Source organism: Balaenoptera physalus, assembly GCF_965194825.1.
Source record: "Balaenoptera physalus genome assembly, chromosome: 5".
NCBI lineage: Eukaryota > Metazoa > Chordata > Mammalia > Artiodactyla > Balaenopteridae > Balaenoptera > Balaenoptera physalus.
The window spans coordinates 62,397,907-62,412,229 of NC_138884.1; the positions used below are offsets into that span (position 1 = coordinate 62,397,907).

The 14,323-nt window shown below is 38.8% G+C and overlaps 1 protein-coding gene across 2 annotated transcripts in view; it reads right to left on the reverse strand.

Moving 5' to 3' along the window:
* SLC4A4 (solute carrier family 4 member 4) overlaps nucleotides 1-14,323 on the reverse strand; it is a 437,388-nt gene that overhangs the window by 388,791 nt on the left and 34,274 nt on the right. For both annotated transcript variants that reach the window (XM_082463732.1, XM_082463733.1), the window contains exon 2: nucleotides 13,927-13,989. In XM_082463732.1, coding sequence (XP_082319858.1) covers nucleotides 13,927-13,940 — 14 coding nt within the window. In that variant the 5' untranslated portion in view covers nucleotides 13,941-13,989. The remainder of the gene's footprint in view (nucleotides 1-13,926; nucleotides 13,990-14,323) is intronic.

Genomic DNA, 14,323 nt, shown 5'->3' on the forward strand with positions numbered 1-14,323 from the left:
GCTTGACATTGATCATAGTGGAAGTATTTCACCACATAAATCAGCAAATGCCACAACTCCAGGTTTGATTTATTGACTTGATGATTGTCTATACTTGTTTAGAGACAAGAAAATAATGGAGAAAAATTTTAATAATTTAGATAAAATGGGGACTTCCCTGGAGGTCCAGTGGTTAAGACTTCGCCTTCCAATGCAGGGGGTGTGGGTTCGAGCCCTGGTTGGGGAGCTAAGATCCCATAGGCCTTGTGGCCAAAAAACCAAAACTTAAAACAGAAGCAATATTGTAACAAATTCAATAAAGACTTTTAAAAAAAAGGTCCACATCAAAAAATAAATAAATAAAATAATAATTTAGATAAAATGTAAACGTGTGTTATGTTTGTATCCATTGCATCATGAATAGATAAAAAAATGAGGGAATATTTTTCCATTATTCAAAAAATATTATACATTTCAGCAAAGAGGTTGCTCATGTCACTGGTAAATGAGTGAAGTTCTGACATGTCTTTATTGTTTCACTTCTTTCTTACTTTTTAAGGGAAAAGAAAATTCAACTAACATTCATATCAAAAGTATGTTCCTTTGTCAATTGCAACCATAGGTCCACAATGGTTCAAGAACAGCAAAAATCAACAAAACATTATATGAGAATCAACTGCTTTATGGAATTTACAAAATACAGTTTTGTATATTTTATTATTAAGTGTATATTGTGGGCTATGTATCCTTTATATAAGTAAAACTTATAATAAATGTATGTATAGAAATACGTCCATTTTTGAGAGCTATTTGTTAAACATTCGCTAGCATATTACTGGTTACATAACGATTTTTATTAAGTTAATAAACAATATTTGCATAATGTGATAATATAAATATTCACTGAAGGGCTAAATATGTTTTCTCTCTTGGATAAATGTTTTTCCTGAAGTTCCTGTCTTTCTTTTTTCCTAGCAGAATTTTTATTATAGTAATTCTCCACTTTTATTTCTGAAAGCTCTATCATATTAGGAATACTATGGAGTCTTTTACAGGTATGGGGAGAAATAACTCCCTGCTAGAGCCCTCTGGCATTTCACTGCAATTTGATTATTTTCTAGGCCTATGGGACAGGAGTTATCCTGGGACATTATTGATTATTTTTCCCTAGCATATTGCAATGTAACATTTAACAATGTAACAATGTGCCTTGACATGGGTCTTTTGCATGTATTTTATAAGGCATTCAATGTGCCCTTTAGATCCAGAAACCTGCTTACTTCAGCTCTCATATTACATATTTGATAAATTCCTCCTCTCTGTTTCCTCTGTTATCTCTTCCTAGAACACCGATTACTTTATTGCTCCTTTAAGTCTCTTCTTCCCTATTTTCCATATCTTTGACTTTTTGTTATACCATCTGAGAGATTCTCTTTTGTTGATATGTTTTCAGCCATTATATTTTTGCTTTTCAAAAGACTTTTATTGTTCTCTTTTATCTTTTTATTTTACCCTTTTCTTGTTTTATGAAAGTAGTATCTTTCTTATCTCTATAAGGTATTCGTTTTTTTTCTCTTTTGAGGTTCTCTGCACTGCTGCTGTTTTCTCTGGCTTTATGTTATTTATTTGTTTACCTCTGTCTCTTCTGTCACACAGTAAAATTTCTACAATTCTTTGCTGTTCCATGGTTGCCGTTCATACTGACATGAGGCACAAACACATCAAAAAGTGGTTGGGAGTTCTGTGTATGTTAACAGTGTTTTAATCAATGGATTTCACTTTGTGGTAGGTATGTTCAAGGAGATGTCCAAGGGAATCATCTGGGGGAAATTTCAAGGCCAGCGTGTGGAAGTCTATGACAGCTGAATTTCTTCAGAAATTAAACTTCCTATGGGGCAAAGTGCACCCGCTGTCAGTGTTACGCTATCAATCTCTTTTAGGCCCTACATCTCACCTCCACCGTCCTCTTTTTCTGGAATCTCTGAATCTAAAGGCTCTGTGAAGTTCTGTGGAGGCAAATCAGATTTCTATGATTCTATGTCCTCTTCGAAAACACTCAGTGGTAAAACTCCACCTCTTAGCTATACTGGTTATTTCTATTCCATCTACATTTATTTATTTATTTGTTTGTTTGTTTGTTTGTTTATGGCTGCGTTGGGGCTTCGTTGCTACGCACGGGTTTTCTCTAGTTGCAGCGAGCGGGGGCTGCTCTTCGTTGAGATGCACAGGCTTCTCATTGCAGTGGCTTCTCTTGTGCGCAGCACCGGCTCTAGGAGCACAGGCTTCAGTAGTTGCAGCATGTGGGCTCAGTAGTTGTGGCTTTCAGGCTGTGGAGCACAGGCTCAGTAGTTGTGGCACACGGGCTTAGCTGCCCCGCGGCATGTGGGATCTTCCCGGACCAGGGCTCCAACCCGTGTCCCCTGCGTTGGCAGGCAGATTCTTAACCACTGCGCCACCAGGGAAGCCCTTCCATCTACTTTCTGATTCCAGAATTACATTGAAATCTTCCTGGTTTCCAATAATGGCAGAAAATGTTTTCAGGCCACCCTCCCACTGAAAATGACTAAAATTGCCAGTTCAAATATTTGTTCAATCTTCTTTAGAGAAGCAAAGAAATCACAAGTTATTATGCAATTTTCAGGCCAAATTTGAAAGGAATGCAGATACTAGAGAGATAAGCCAGCACAGAAGCAGAATTGCCCTGATGGCATTGACAACCAAAGGGGATAAAATCAAGGCCCAGCGCCCACACACTGTGGAGATTCTAATAAAAGAAGCTCTCCTCCGTAAACTAGGGCTCCAAAGGACTACAACTGCAGAAAATAGTAAAGCGTTATCAGCTGGGTGGGTCACGGAACCCTGAGCCAGTATTTGCTGCTGCCTGACAGAAACAATGCAAAACTTCTCTGGAGGTGGCAAACAGGATAAGTAAAAAGAAATTCAAATCGACACACGTCATAGTGAAAGAGCAGAACCTCAAAGATAATAATAAATTTAAAAATCATAAAAGAATCCAGGGATAAGAAGGAGATTAAAATGAGCCATAGGCTGACAGTTAACTTCTCAACAGCAACATTGGAAGCCAGAAGATAGATAGTGGAGTAATATCTTTCATGTGCTAAAGGCAAATATTTGCCAACTGGAATTCTACAACTAGTAATTGTTCAAGAATAAAGGCATAATAAGGATATTTTCAGAACAGCAAAAACAGAGACACTTCGCCACAGATAGATCTTCAATAAAGGAAATTCTAAAGGGCGCATTTGGGCACAAGGAAAATACTCTTAGAATGCTAAAGACAAAAGAAATGAAGAGCAAAGTAAAGTGGTAAGTATGTAGATAAATCTAAATAAACATTATCTATATAGTACAATAATAGTAATATCCTCGTGTTAATCAATTCATGACAACAGTACCATGTAAGACAGAAGCAAGGTATGTGAGGTGAAGGTGTCCTGAGGACCTTGTATTGTCCAAGAAAAGGATAAAGGTTTTGGTTAACTTTAAACTATGATGAATTAAATATTCATGTTGTAATTTCTAGGAAAACCACAAAAGGAATAAAAAGAGAGCATAGGATTTCCAGATGCAATTAAGGTAGAAATCAATAACAAAAGATAACTAGAAAATATGTTTGAAAGTTAAGAAATAAACCTCCGAATTTTGCACTGGTTAAAGAAGAAGTCATAATGAAAACGAAATTATTTTGAACTACAATATAGTGCTACATCAGACCCCTTTCATCTTGGAAGGGCTAGCCGTTCACCCACAGAAGGGTAGATCGCTAAGTCAGATTAATTTTGTGGGAATTCTCCTGATAGAGGATGGCCTCTATCCCGTTCTCTTTGACATTGCAGGTATAAAGAGTTTTTATTGTTTACTTTCATTTTAGAGAAGTCTCTAGAGGAAAAGGAGATGAACACGTTTCAATCGGCCACTTGTAGCCTAAATTCCATTATGTCATTTAAACAGCTATAAGAAATAACACAATATGATGTACTATTTCTTCCATTTTTCCTCTCTTTAAGCTTTCAAAATTTTGCCATTTAAACAAACAAACAGTCCCTATCTACATTTTTATTTTCAAGTACAGGACAGATTCATTCACCAGCTATCTATATTTCTGAGAATTTTCATTATTTTGAAAGACTTTCTAAGGATAAAACTCCACTTACTTTCATTAAAGGAATATATTTATACTTAAAACATTTTTACAAGCACCCTTAATGCACTTTCAAAAAATTCTTCTTCACATTAACTCAGGTAATAAAACCAGCTTTCTTACAATGAAAACCACCTCCTGATTTTTTTTTTTCTCTTTTATCCAATTGAAGTGAAGGAATATTTATGGTGGGTTAGAGAAGAGATGCACAGAAAATGGTCACAAAATCCTATGTACATACAGAATGGGTGTATGTCTTGACCCATTCTGTGTTAAAGGTAGGAAATTTTGAGCCAGGTATATTATCTGAAACAGAAAATCAGCTTAACAATAATAACAAAAGCAGACAAAAACAATCTCCAACTGGATGTAGTCTCAAACATGTTGACAAACCATAGAAACTAAAGACTACATTTTGCTTACCTGGATATGTATGAGTTAATCTGCATACCAAATAAAGGCCTATTTTGGTCTATTCACAGAGTGTGGGTTAAATACTTTTCAAATGAAAAATTATTATCCACATGATAAAATAATATTTCGTTCATATCTTTAAAAGTATTTCAGAGAAAAATTTAATTTCCAGAAGCAGACAACCTGCTAAATAATAATTTATAGGAGTTTGTTCACCTTACATAACAGCACTCTATTTTCAGCAAATACACAGTTCACTGAATTTTCATTCGTTTGAAAAAAATCTGTATTAATAAAACAATTTGTGGTAATAAAATACAACTGTTAAGAGAAAGCAGGCCATACTCCAAACCTCCCCACTTTGAAAAAATGTAGTAGAAGATTAGAATCAGACTAATTGTTTATAGTGAAGAAACATGAGGTCAAATTCTGCATCAACATATTTCAAGCTAGCAGTATGTCTTGCTGTTCTTATCGCTACCTCTATCCTAGACACTAATTTCAGTCTTTTTATATTTTGCTTGTTTTTTTAAAATTAAACACATGGATTCAGTCTACTAATAAAGTATGCCTATTAACTACTTTGTTTTTAGAAAGATATTCTCCATAAAAAGAAAAGGAAAAACCTTTTAAAAGACCTCTAAATGCTAATAGGACATATACTTTTAATTATACACTAAAATGTTTAACAGGTTTAATTTTTCAGGAGTGGTACCATGTCTCTTTAGATGCCAATCCAACAATTTCTCTTTGTACAAAGGGTGCCTGCCTATCCACCACTAACCCAGTGAATCTCACTCCATAAATTAGGAGACATTGTTACTTTATTGCAGTCATCTGTAGAATCTAGTGGTTCTCCATTAATGTACTAGGTCCCTGAAATTAAAGATAGAAAGGGAACGGAGTCCAGTTGAAAGTGTAAAGGGAGGACTTCCCTGGTGGCGCAGGGGTTAAGAATCTGTCTGCCAATGCAGGGGACATGGGTTCGAGCCCTGGACTGGGAAGCTCCTACATGCTGCAGAGCAACTAAGCGCGTGCACCACAACTAATGAGCCTGAGCTCTAGAGCCTGCGTGCCACAACTACTGAAGTCCGAGAGCCTAGAGCCCGTGCTCCGCAACAAGAGAAGCCACCGCAATGAAAAGAGCGCACACTGCAACGAAGAGCAGCTCCCCCTCACTGCAACTAGAGAAAGGCGGCTCGCAGCAAAGAAGACCCAATGCAGCCATAAATAAATAAATAAATAAATTTATTAAAAAAGAAAGAAAGAGTAAAGGGAAGCTGGGCACAATCTAATTTAATTATCAAGGTTGGAATTATTCCAGGACTCCATCTGCCATAGGAAAGTACCCTGGGATCTTTAATGACCACACGTGGTCAGGATTCCAGTTTTACAGCTCATTCAATTAATTGCCAAGCACATCTTCTGCTATACCATTAGGTGACAGGACTGGGGAATCCACTCTGCTAATTAAGAACTTCGGACCTTGTGTTTGTTTCCCAGAGGACTTTTCAGGGTCTGTGGGTATGCGTACATGGCCACATAAAGGTACACTTAATAAGAGATACTTCTATCATAGATCGTGAACAGGAGAGACTTCAGACATTTCTTCTCCACCCTATTAGGATTGGGTAATCTCTACAGCACAAGTCAGACTAGAAAATGCTGGACTCTTGGGCAGTTCCCAAGAGCCAACCCCTACTCCATCTCTTTTTTATGGTCAAGGGTAAAATGTACAAATTGCCTTGCATAGTCCTACATGCCCTCTGGAGGAATTCACCCTCACTCTTTGCAGCAGGCCTCATTTCAAGACCTTAATATACTCTTAAGGAGGGTAAAAATCCTCATTTTCTCATATTCTTACATTAAAATGTAACTCTAGGGCTTCCCTGGTGGCGCAGCGGTTGAGAGTCTGCCTGCCGGTGCAGGGGACACGGGTTCGGGCCCTCGTCTGGGAGGATCCCGCGTGCCGCGGAGCAACTGGGCCCGTGAGCCACAGTTGCTGAGCCTGAGCGTCTGGAGCCTGTGCTCCGCAGCGGGAGAGGCCGTGATGGTGAGAGGCCCGCGCACCGCGATGAAGAGTGGCCCCCGCCTGCCACGGCTGGGGAGAGCCCTCGCACAGAAACGAGGACCCAGCAGAGCCAAAAATAAATAAATGAATAAATAAATTTAAAAGAGAAACCTTTCATTAAAAAAAAAAAATGTAACTCTATCTTCCTCAATTTTCCTGTCTTTGAAGGAAGCATAATGTTACCTGCCATCTCAAAAAAGTGAAGTCTGAAGAGTATTTTTCCCAAAGTGAAAAATAGGAAAACCTCTTCAAATACCCTAGCTCAGTGGTTCCAGACATCATTCCATTGACCAACGGCATCTGAATCACTTTTGAACTTTGCTAAAAATAGAGATTCCCAGGTCCCACTCCAGAGCTACTGAATCAGAATGACCAAGGATGGAAGCCAAGTATTTGAGTTTTCAACAAGCTGGTGAGATCAATCTGCTTGTTTGAAAACCACTGGGGTCTGACTTCCTTTGGAGGGAAAATAACAAAGGCCCACTGTGTGATTTTGAAAAGAAAACCTTCTTCATCCATCACACACAGTACACACAATATCTTTCTCCCTTTTCTGTGCTTATTTTCTTTCTTTCGTGCCCCTTGCGTTGCTTCTATTTTAGATCCCATCATCTCAGTTATCAAGCTTAATTTCTTTCTTCCCAGGAAGCACTGTATAAAATTACTTTGGGATCTTATTAAAGTTGATGCTAATTAACCCAACCATATTTATTTTCACACTCAGATAATATGAGTAATCCATGAGAGACGCTGAACTTTAGACACGAGGGAAGTTAAAATGCCTATGACGCAAATAGAGGCATTAGAAAAAGATTATTGGACAATTTAAAACTAACTGAATGCTACTTTTTCCTGTTACTGTAGCTGATGTTCCAACATAATTGGTTGTTTTTAATTAGTGGGAAAAGAGATGTTTGAAGACATTGCAGAAAACTGGTACCATGGCAGCCAGAGTGGAACAAAGACCGCAAAAACTTTCTAACGCAATCGAGATTTTATTCATCTGTAAAATGAGATGGTTTGTGGTGCAGGATCTCTTAACTCCCTTCTCACTCTAAACTGCCAGCAGTCCATGAATGTTCATAGTCATTGAACAAAATCCTCAGCAACTTAGCAAGAACATGAACATGTAAAATTATCAAAGTCACCTGTTACTCTTAGACCTAGAAGAAAGAGGTGGCTTAAATAAAGGAATCCAAGGGCTTCCCTGGTGGCGCAGTGGTTGAGAATCTGCCTGCCAATGCAGGGGACGCGGGTTCGAGCCCTGGTCTGGGAGGATCCCACATGCTGCGGAGCGACTAGGCCCGTGAGCCACAATTGCTGAACCTGCGTGTCTGGAGCCTGTGCTCCGCAACAAGAGAGGCCGCTACAGTGAGAGGCCCGCGCACCGCAATGAAGAGTGGCCCCCACTTGCCGTAACTAAAGAAAGCCCTCGCACAGAAACGAAGACCCAACACAGCCATAAATGAATGAATAAATAAAAAAATGAATAATAAAGGAATCCAAGAAATATTTCTAGGCCAAATAGGGTGGCCTATTGTCCAGGTTTGCTCAGTACTGAGGGATTAACCAGGACATAGGATTTTAGTGCTAAAACCTGGACATTTGTAGCCAACCATGATGGTTGGTCATCCTAAAGCCAAAGGTTGAGTTCATGAGCTATAAATGAAAAATTTTACCTTGTAAATGTAATTAAGCTTTTGACACACTGAGAGGTGAAGATGGAGCTCCCCAGATTTTAGACAGGTGGCTGTGATATGATAAGTTATTTCTAATCTTCTGAGGTATCCCAACCATGATTAAAATAAAAATAGCATTTGAGCATAAAAGTACCTAAGGTATGATCTGAATAAAAAGCAACAGAGCGGGCTTCCCTGGTGGTGCAGTGGTTGAGAATCTGCCTGCCAATGCAGGGAACACAGGTTCGAGTCCTGGTCTGGGAAGATCCCACATGCCGTGGAGCGACTGGGCCCATGAGCCACAATCGCTGAGCCTACGCGTCTGGAGCCTGTGCTCTGCAGCAGGAGAGGCCGCGATAGCGAGAGGCCCACGCACCACGATGAAGAGTGGCCCCACTTGCCACAACTAGAGAAAGCCCTCTCACAGAAACGAAGACCCAGCACAGCCATAAATAAATAAATAAGTTAAAAAAATAATAATAATCTTTAAAAAAAAAAAAGCAACAGAGCACTTGAGAAGGAATGTAAACAATACCTTTATCAGAGGGGGATCTGGGGATTGTATTGTACATAGCACTGATTTATACATGGCCCTTCAAACTGAAGAGGCCATCAGGAAGTGAATTATTTAAAAAGAATCTAGTGCCTCCCAAACAGTTACAAAAACCTACAAATAAAACAGCAACTGACTTCTCACAGGGGTAAACATGGATATGCTTAGCAATTGAACCTATTTACCTGACTCCCCAGTGTGTATTTCTGACCCTCAGATATGCCTGCTCCATGGATTTAGGCAAGAACAAGGATCCATCCAGAGAACTTATAAAGAGATGGATTCATAACATTAAGGAATTATTTCATTTTGTGTTACAGTTGATACAATAGACACCATGAGGTTTAAAATGTATGTTTGGGGTGGAAGGAGCCTGGGAAGATGGTAGAATAAGAAGTGCCAGGAATCTGTCTTCCCACACAACAATCACACTAGCAGAATCTGTCTGATGTAACTATTTTGGGAACTCTGGAGTCTATTGAAGGCTTGCAACTTTCAGGGGAAGACTTGGACTTACTGAAGTTGATTTCAGTCAGTTTCAGCTCTTACCACAGGAAATGAAAGACAAAAGAACTATAAGGTATACAGAAAACAAATAACAGATTGACAGAAGTTCTTCCTTATCAGTAATTACTTTAAATGTAAATGAATTAAATTCTCCCATCAAAAGACACAGATTGGCAGTAAGGAAAAAAATACCATGATCCAACTATATGCTGTCTACAAAAGACTCACTCTATATTCAAAGACACTAATAGATGGAAAGTGAAAGGATGGAAAAAGATATTCCATGTAAATAGTAACCAAAAGAGAGCAGGATATTGCTATATTAATGTCAGACAAAATAGAGTTTAAATCAAAATAGGTTTCTAATGGGTATAGAGTTTCAGTTTTGCAAGATGAAGAGAGTTCTGGAAATGGATGGTCGTTATAGTTGCACAACAATATGAAGGTACTTAATATCACTGACCTGTACACTTAAAAATGCTTAAGATGGTAAATTTTATGCTATGTGTATTTTACCACAATAAAAAAACAATTTTAAGAAAAAAAAAATGTTTGTATTTATACAATCTCCTAATTCAGAAAAGGACTCAGCTTTTTAGGAGGTGGTAATCATGTTTGCAGAGACAATAAGATAACCTCCATTATGATTTATTAAAACATGGTAAAGAAAAGATCTAATAGTAATAGCTTGTCCATATATCCAATGAGCTTTCTTCAACCCATTTTTTGACTGACTTCTCAGCTACATTTAACACAGCTTATCACTTCCTCTTTTTATATGAACAAAATATCAAACTTCTAAATATAAAAGTTTCTAAATCTAACTGCGTAATAGTGTCCTGACAAGCCCTATTGGAGCCTGAGGCAAAAGGAGAATTCAGTAATTCTGACCTCACCTTTATTTAAAAGTTTGATGTTTTAATCATCATGGACTTTTTGCATTAACTTGGGTTTTTTTCAAACACTGCATTAAAATATTATTTATCATAATTACTGGGGTTTTTGGCACCCCCCCCCCTTAAATTTTGTGTCCTGAGGTGAGTCCCAGCCCTGAAAGGACTCTTCCTGTCACTTCTGTGATATCACAGTTTGCTAGTCTTCCCCTCTCTTTCTGGCCTCTCCTTCTCAATCTTTTTTGCAGTTCTTCCTCTGTCCGTCATCTAAATGCCAATGTTCTCCAGGATTCTCATTAAGTCTTCTCTCCTTTCTCTATACATATAGTCTGGATTATCTCAGTTACTTCCACGTTCTACTGATTCTCAAACTCTTTCCCCTTTGCTTTACCCTCAGCCATACTAGCAGCCACACTATATGGATAATTTAACCCTAATCTAAGCCCAATCCTCTGAGTTTTGGGTCAATTTCTGTTCCTGTGATGCATTTCTGGAGACATACTTCCCACTCCCAATGATGTACTTCCTCTTGCCATTAAATCTTTGTGCTCACCAAAAACCCTCTCCCCACCTCCCTCATGCCCGCCTCATACCTTAAGGTACAGGAAGGAAGAGAAAGAAACAGAAACCCTCCAGCCCTCCATTTTATCCTTTCCTCCACTTCAACCTCCAATTGCTCAGCTCTGCCAAAATATACCTCAACTTCACAACTTCATACACACTGTCTTCTCTATGTGGCATATTTCCTTACTTGCTAGCAAACTCTTACTTATCCTTCAGGTCTCAGCCCACATATCCCTTCCCAGAGAGACCTTCTCTGCCCTCTAGATTAGATTAGGTTCCCCTGCTATGTGTGCCTATAGGGCTCTGTACCTTCTCTTTCATATTTCTTATGTTTTATTGTAACTACCTGTCCCATTTCCTGTCTTCCCCACTAGACCATAAACTCCATGAAGGCGGAAGCCATGTCCATCTTGTTCATTATTATACATCCAGCTTTAACACACTGCTCAGGATTTATCAGCCACTCATTAAGTAATTATGTAAGGAAAAGAGGGTAGTCAGAGAGAATCAAACACCATCTAAGCAGAACCAGTCCAATCAATGAGCAGTAGAGCAAATGAGCAAAAGGCAGCAGATGCAAAGATCACAAAATCCAGCCACTATTAGGAAGCAGCTAAGTAGAAGCTCCCAGTTTTTTCTAATCCTGTACACATCTTTTCTGCTAAATAACCTGGACTCCTTGCCCTAGTACTATCTGTATAATAGGCACAGCACAACCCATTCGTTGGCTTGGCTGACCTGGGGCCTCTGAAATCTTGGCAGACATCTGCAGGGCCATCTGGCCTTTAGCATCCCTCCTGAAACTCATTTCTGCTCTTCTGTGATCAAATGCTCTGCCCATTGATCTTTTCCAGGATGTAGGGTTTTACTTGCTGTTTGCTGGCTATTGCATCTCACCAAAGAGTAGTATAGAATGGCTTCACACAGCAGTAAGGAAGAGATTCAAGCTGGCCAGGTCGCAAAAGCTCACTGTGAAGCTTAGAATCCCTTCTTAACAAAGTTAGGTTTATAATGTTCTTCCAAAAAGATTATGCGGCTCAAAGAGGAAGCTCATATTATACAGTGTGTGACTAACACATATGGTTTTACTGGTCAACAATTTGAAACAAGTTCAATTCCATAGACAAAAAAAAAAAAAAAAAACCCTCAATTGCTTAACTTTTAGCCTGTTCATTGAAAACTGATGGGGTATATATAAAACAAAAGTCAATAGAGTCAAGCTAAGAAATGTAGAACTTGGCTCTGGGGGACTTCACTGAAGACTGCAGAAGAAAGAGACTTTTCTCATCCCAGGAGAATGAAGACTGTCACATGAGCTGGACATAAGCACAAAACAGCCAGCTTCCTGTAATCCCCAAAAAAGTGCAAAATAAATAAATAAATAAATAAATAAATAAATAAATAAAAACACAGAAGAGCGAACTTCATTAACTTCACTGTGTGTGGTTAATACTCCCTATTAGCATGTGAGGCTTTGTCAGAAGACACTCAGAGCTTCCCCGACGACACGTAAGGGCTAAGATTCACACAGCTAATAAACCTCTCTAACTAGTCAGCGTCATCTATAAAAATACTGCAGCCTTAAATATTATAAAATGGTAGAGCTGAATGTGAATATCATTGAAAGCATTTCTTCTATATCACCATAAGCACGAGCCCTATTTATAACGTGATGCCAAAAACAGACAGACACTGCTTAATGTTTGGAAAAAGATCTTATATGTGCCACTCCACTGCAGAGGCTCTGCATAGTAAATATGAGTACATTTCCGATCCATTTTTCCTGGGGTCTTTCCCTCTGAACATCAATATGTAAGCCACAGGAGCTTCGAAGCAGGCAGGAGGAGACATCCTGATAACACAAGACTTGATACTCTGACTGCTTCCCAAACTGCAAAGGATAAAACTCCCTTGCAGCAGAGTCCTGCATTTGATTACTATGTGCCCCACTCCTGGCTTTCCTTGCAATGCCATATCCTCATATTTTCCTTCCAATTAGAAATTCATAAGGGAAATCTGTGTACCAAAAGGTATCATCTGGGATACATGTTAGATCTTTTCCCCTGCAGAGGACAGAGTTACCAGCCCTTTGAGATTTTTTTTTTTCATGTCTAGCTGACATTTTGGTGCCAACAACAACTGCTGGTTAAATCAGCTAATCAGCCAAGATGAGGCCTTTTGTTCTCCTGCTTTTGTGACTTCTTTGTTTTATTTTTATTTTTATTTTTGAACATTTAAAGTTGCCAACAGGACTTCCTTAGTGGCGCAGTGGTTAAGAATCTGCCTACCAATGCAGGGCACACAGGTTCGATCCCTAGTCTGGGAAGATCCCACGTGCCGCGGAGCAACTAAGCCCACGCGCCACAACTGCCGAGCCCACATGCCCCAACTACTGAAGCCTGCGTGCCCTAGGGCCTGAATGCTGCAACTACTGAGCCCGCGTGCTGCAACTACTGAAGCCCGCATGCCTAGAGCCCGTGCTCCGCAACAAGAGAAACCACCGCAATGAGAAGCCCGCGCACCGCAATGAAGAGTAGCCCCCGCTCGCCACAGCTAGAGAAAGCCCACGCACAGCAGAAGACCCAACACAGCCAAAAAATAAAAATAAAAAATTAAGTTGCCAACAATTCCAAATGGTGTCTCATTATTTCTTTCCAATTTGTTTCCATGTGAAGATAAAAACTATTGTATCCAGACTAAATTATAATAGGATGCATAAATGACCCACCATAAATCCTACAGATAGATATCCTCCTACAATGGTTTGAAAAGGAATTTTTTTACATCAAGTCACGAAAGGGAAAAATGCAACTCCATACTCCTTTATTACCTATATTCATCATCGACAACAAGAGCAATGATTTATTGAGTACCCCCCAGTATCACAAGAGGAACTCTCGGAGTTTAAATTAGTAAAGCTAGACCTATGCAGTTTATCAATTCAGAACAAGGTCAGATATTTGCTTACAGAAACAAAAAGGTTTTCCTCTTCCTAGCCATTTATGATTTAAATCTTTTTTTTTTTTTTTTTTTTTTTGAGTAAAGACAGGAAAGAGGTTAAAATGCAAAGCTGGTTTTTTTCCATACATAACTTTCTGACTTACAATAGGTCAAGCATCGGTGCTCAGGTTTACAGCCAGGAGAGGTTATGAAACAGGTACGGGTATCTGTAAAAAGAAAAATAACAATTATTTGATGAATCTTAAATGATATAAATTTTTCATTGAGAGTATGATACCTCATGATACCTAAATCCATATAAGAATCTCTTCATTTCTTCTCCTCTTGCCCCCCTTTCAGGTTCTATTTTTAGCATTCTATTTTTAGATTTCTGCACTCATTGCTGAGGTAATATGATGTGCAAATTTCCATTAACTGGCAAAATACTGAAAAATCAAAAGATTTCTTCCTAGAAAATATATAGGAAATTTGCCTCAGCAAATCTCTGCAAGAACTTCTATAAGGCTATCTACTCCTAATCTCTTACTGAGATTTGAAACA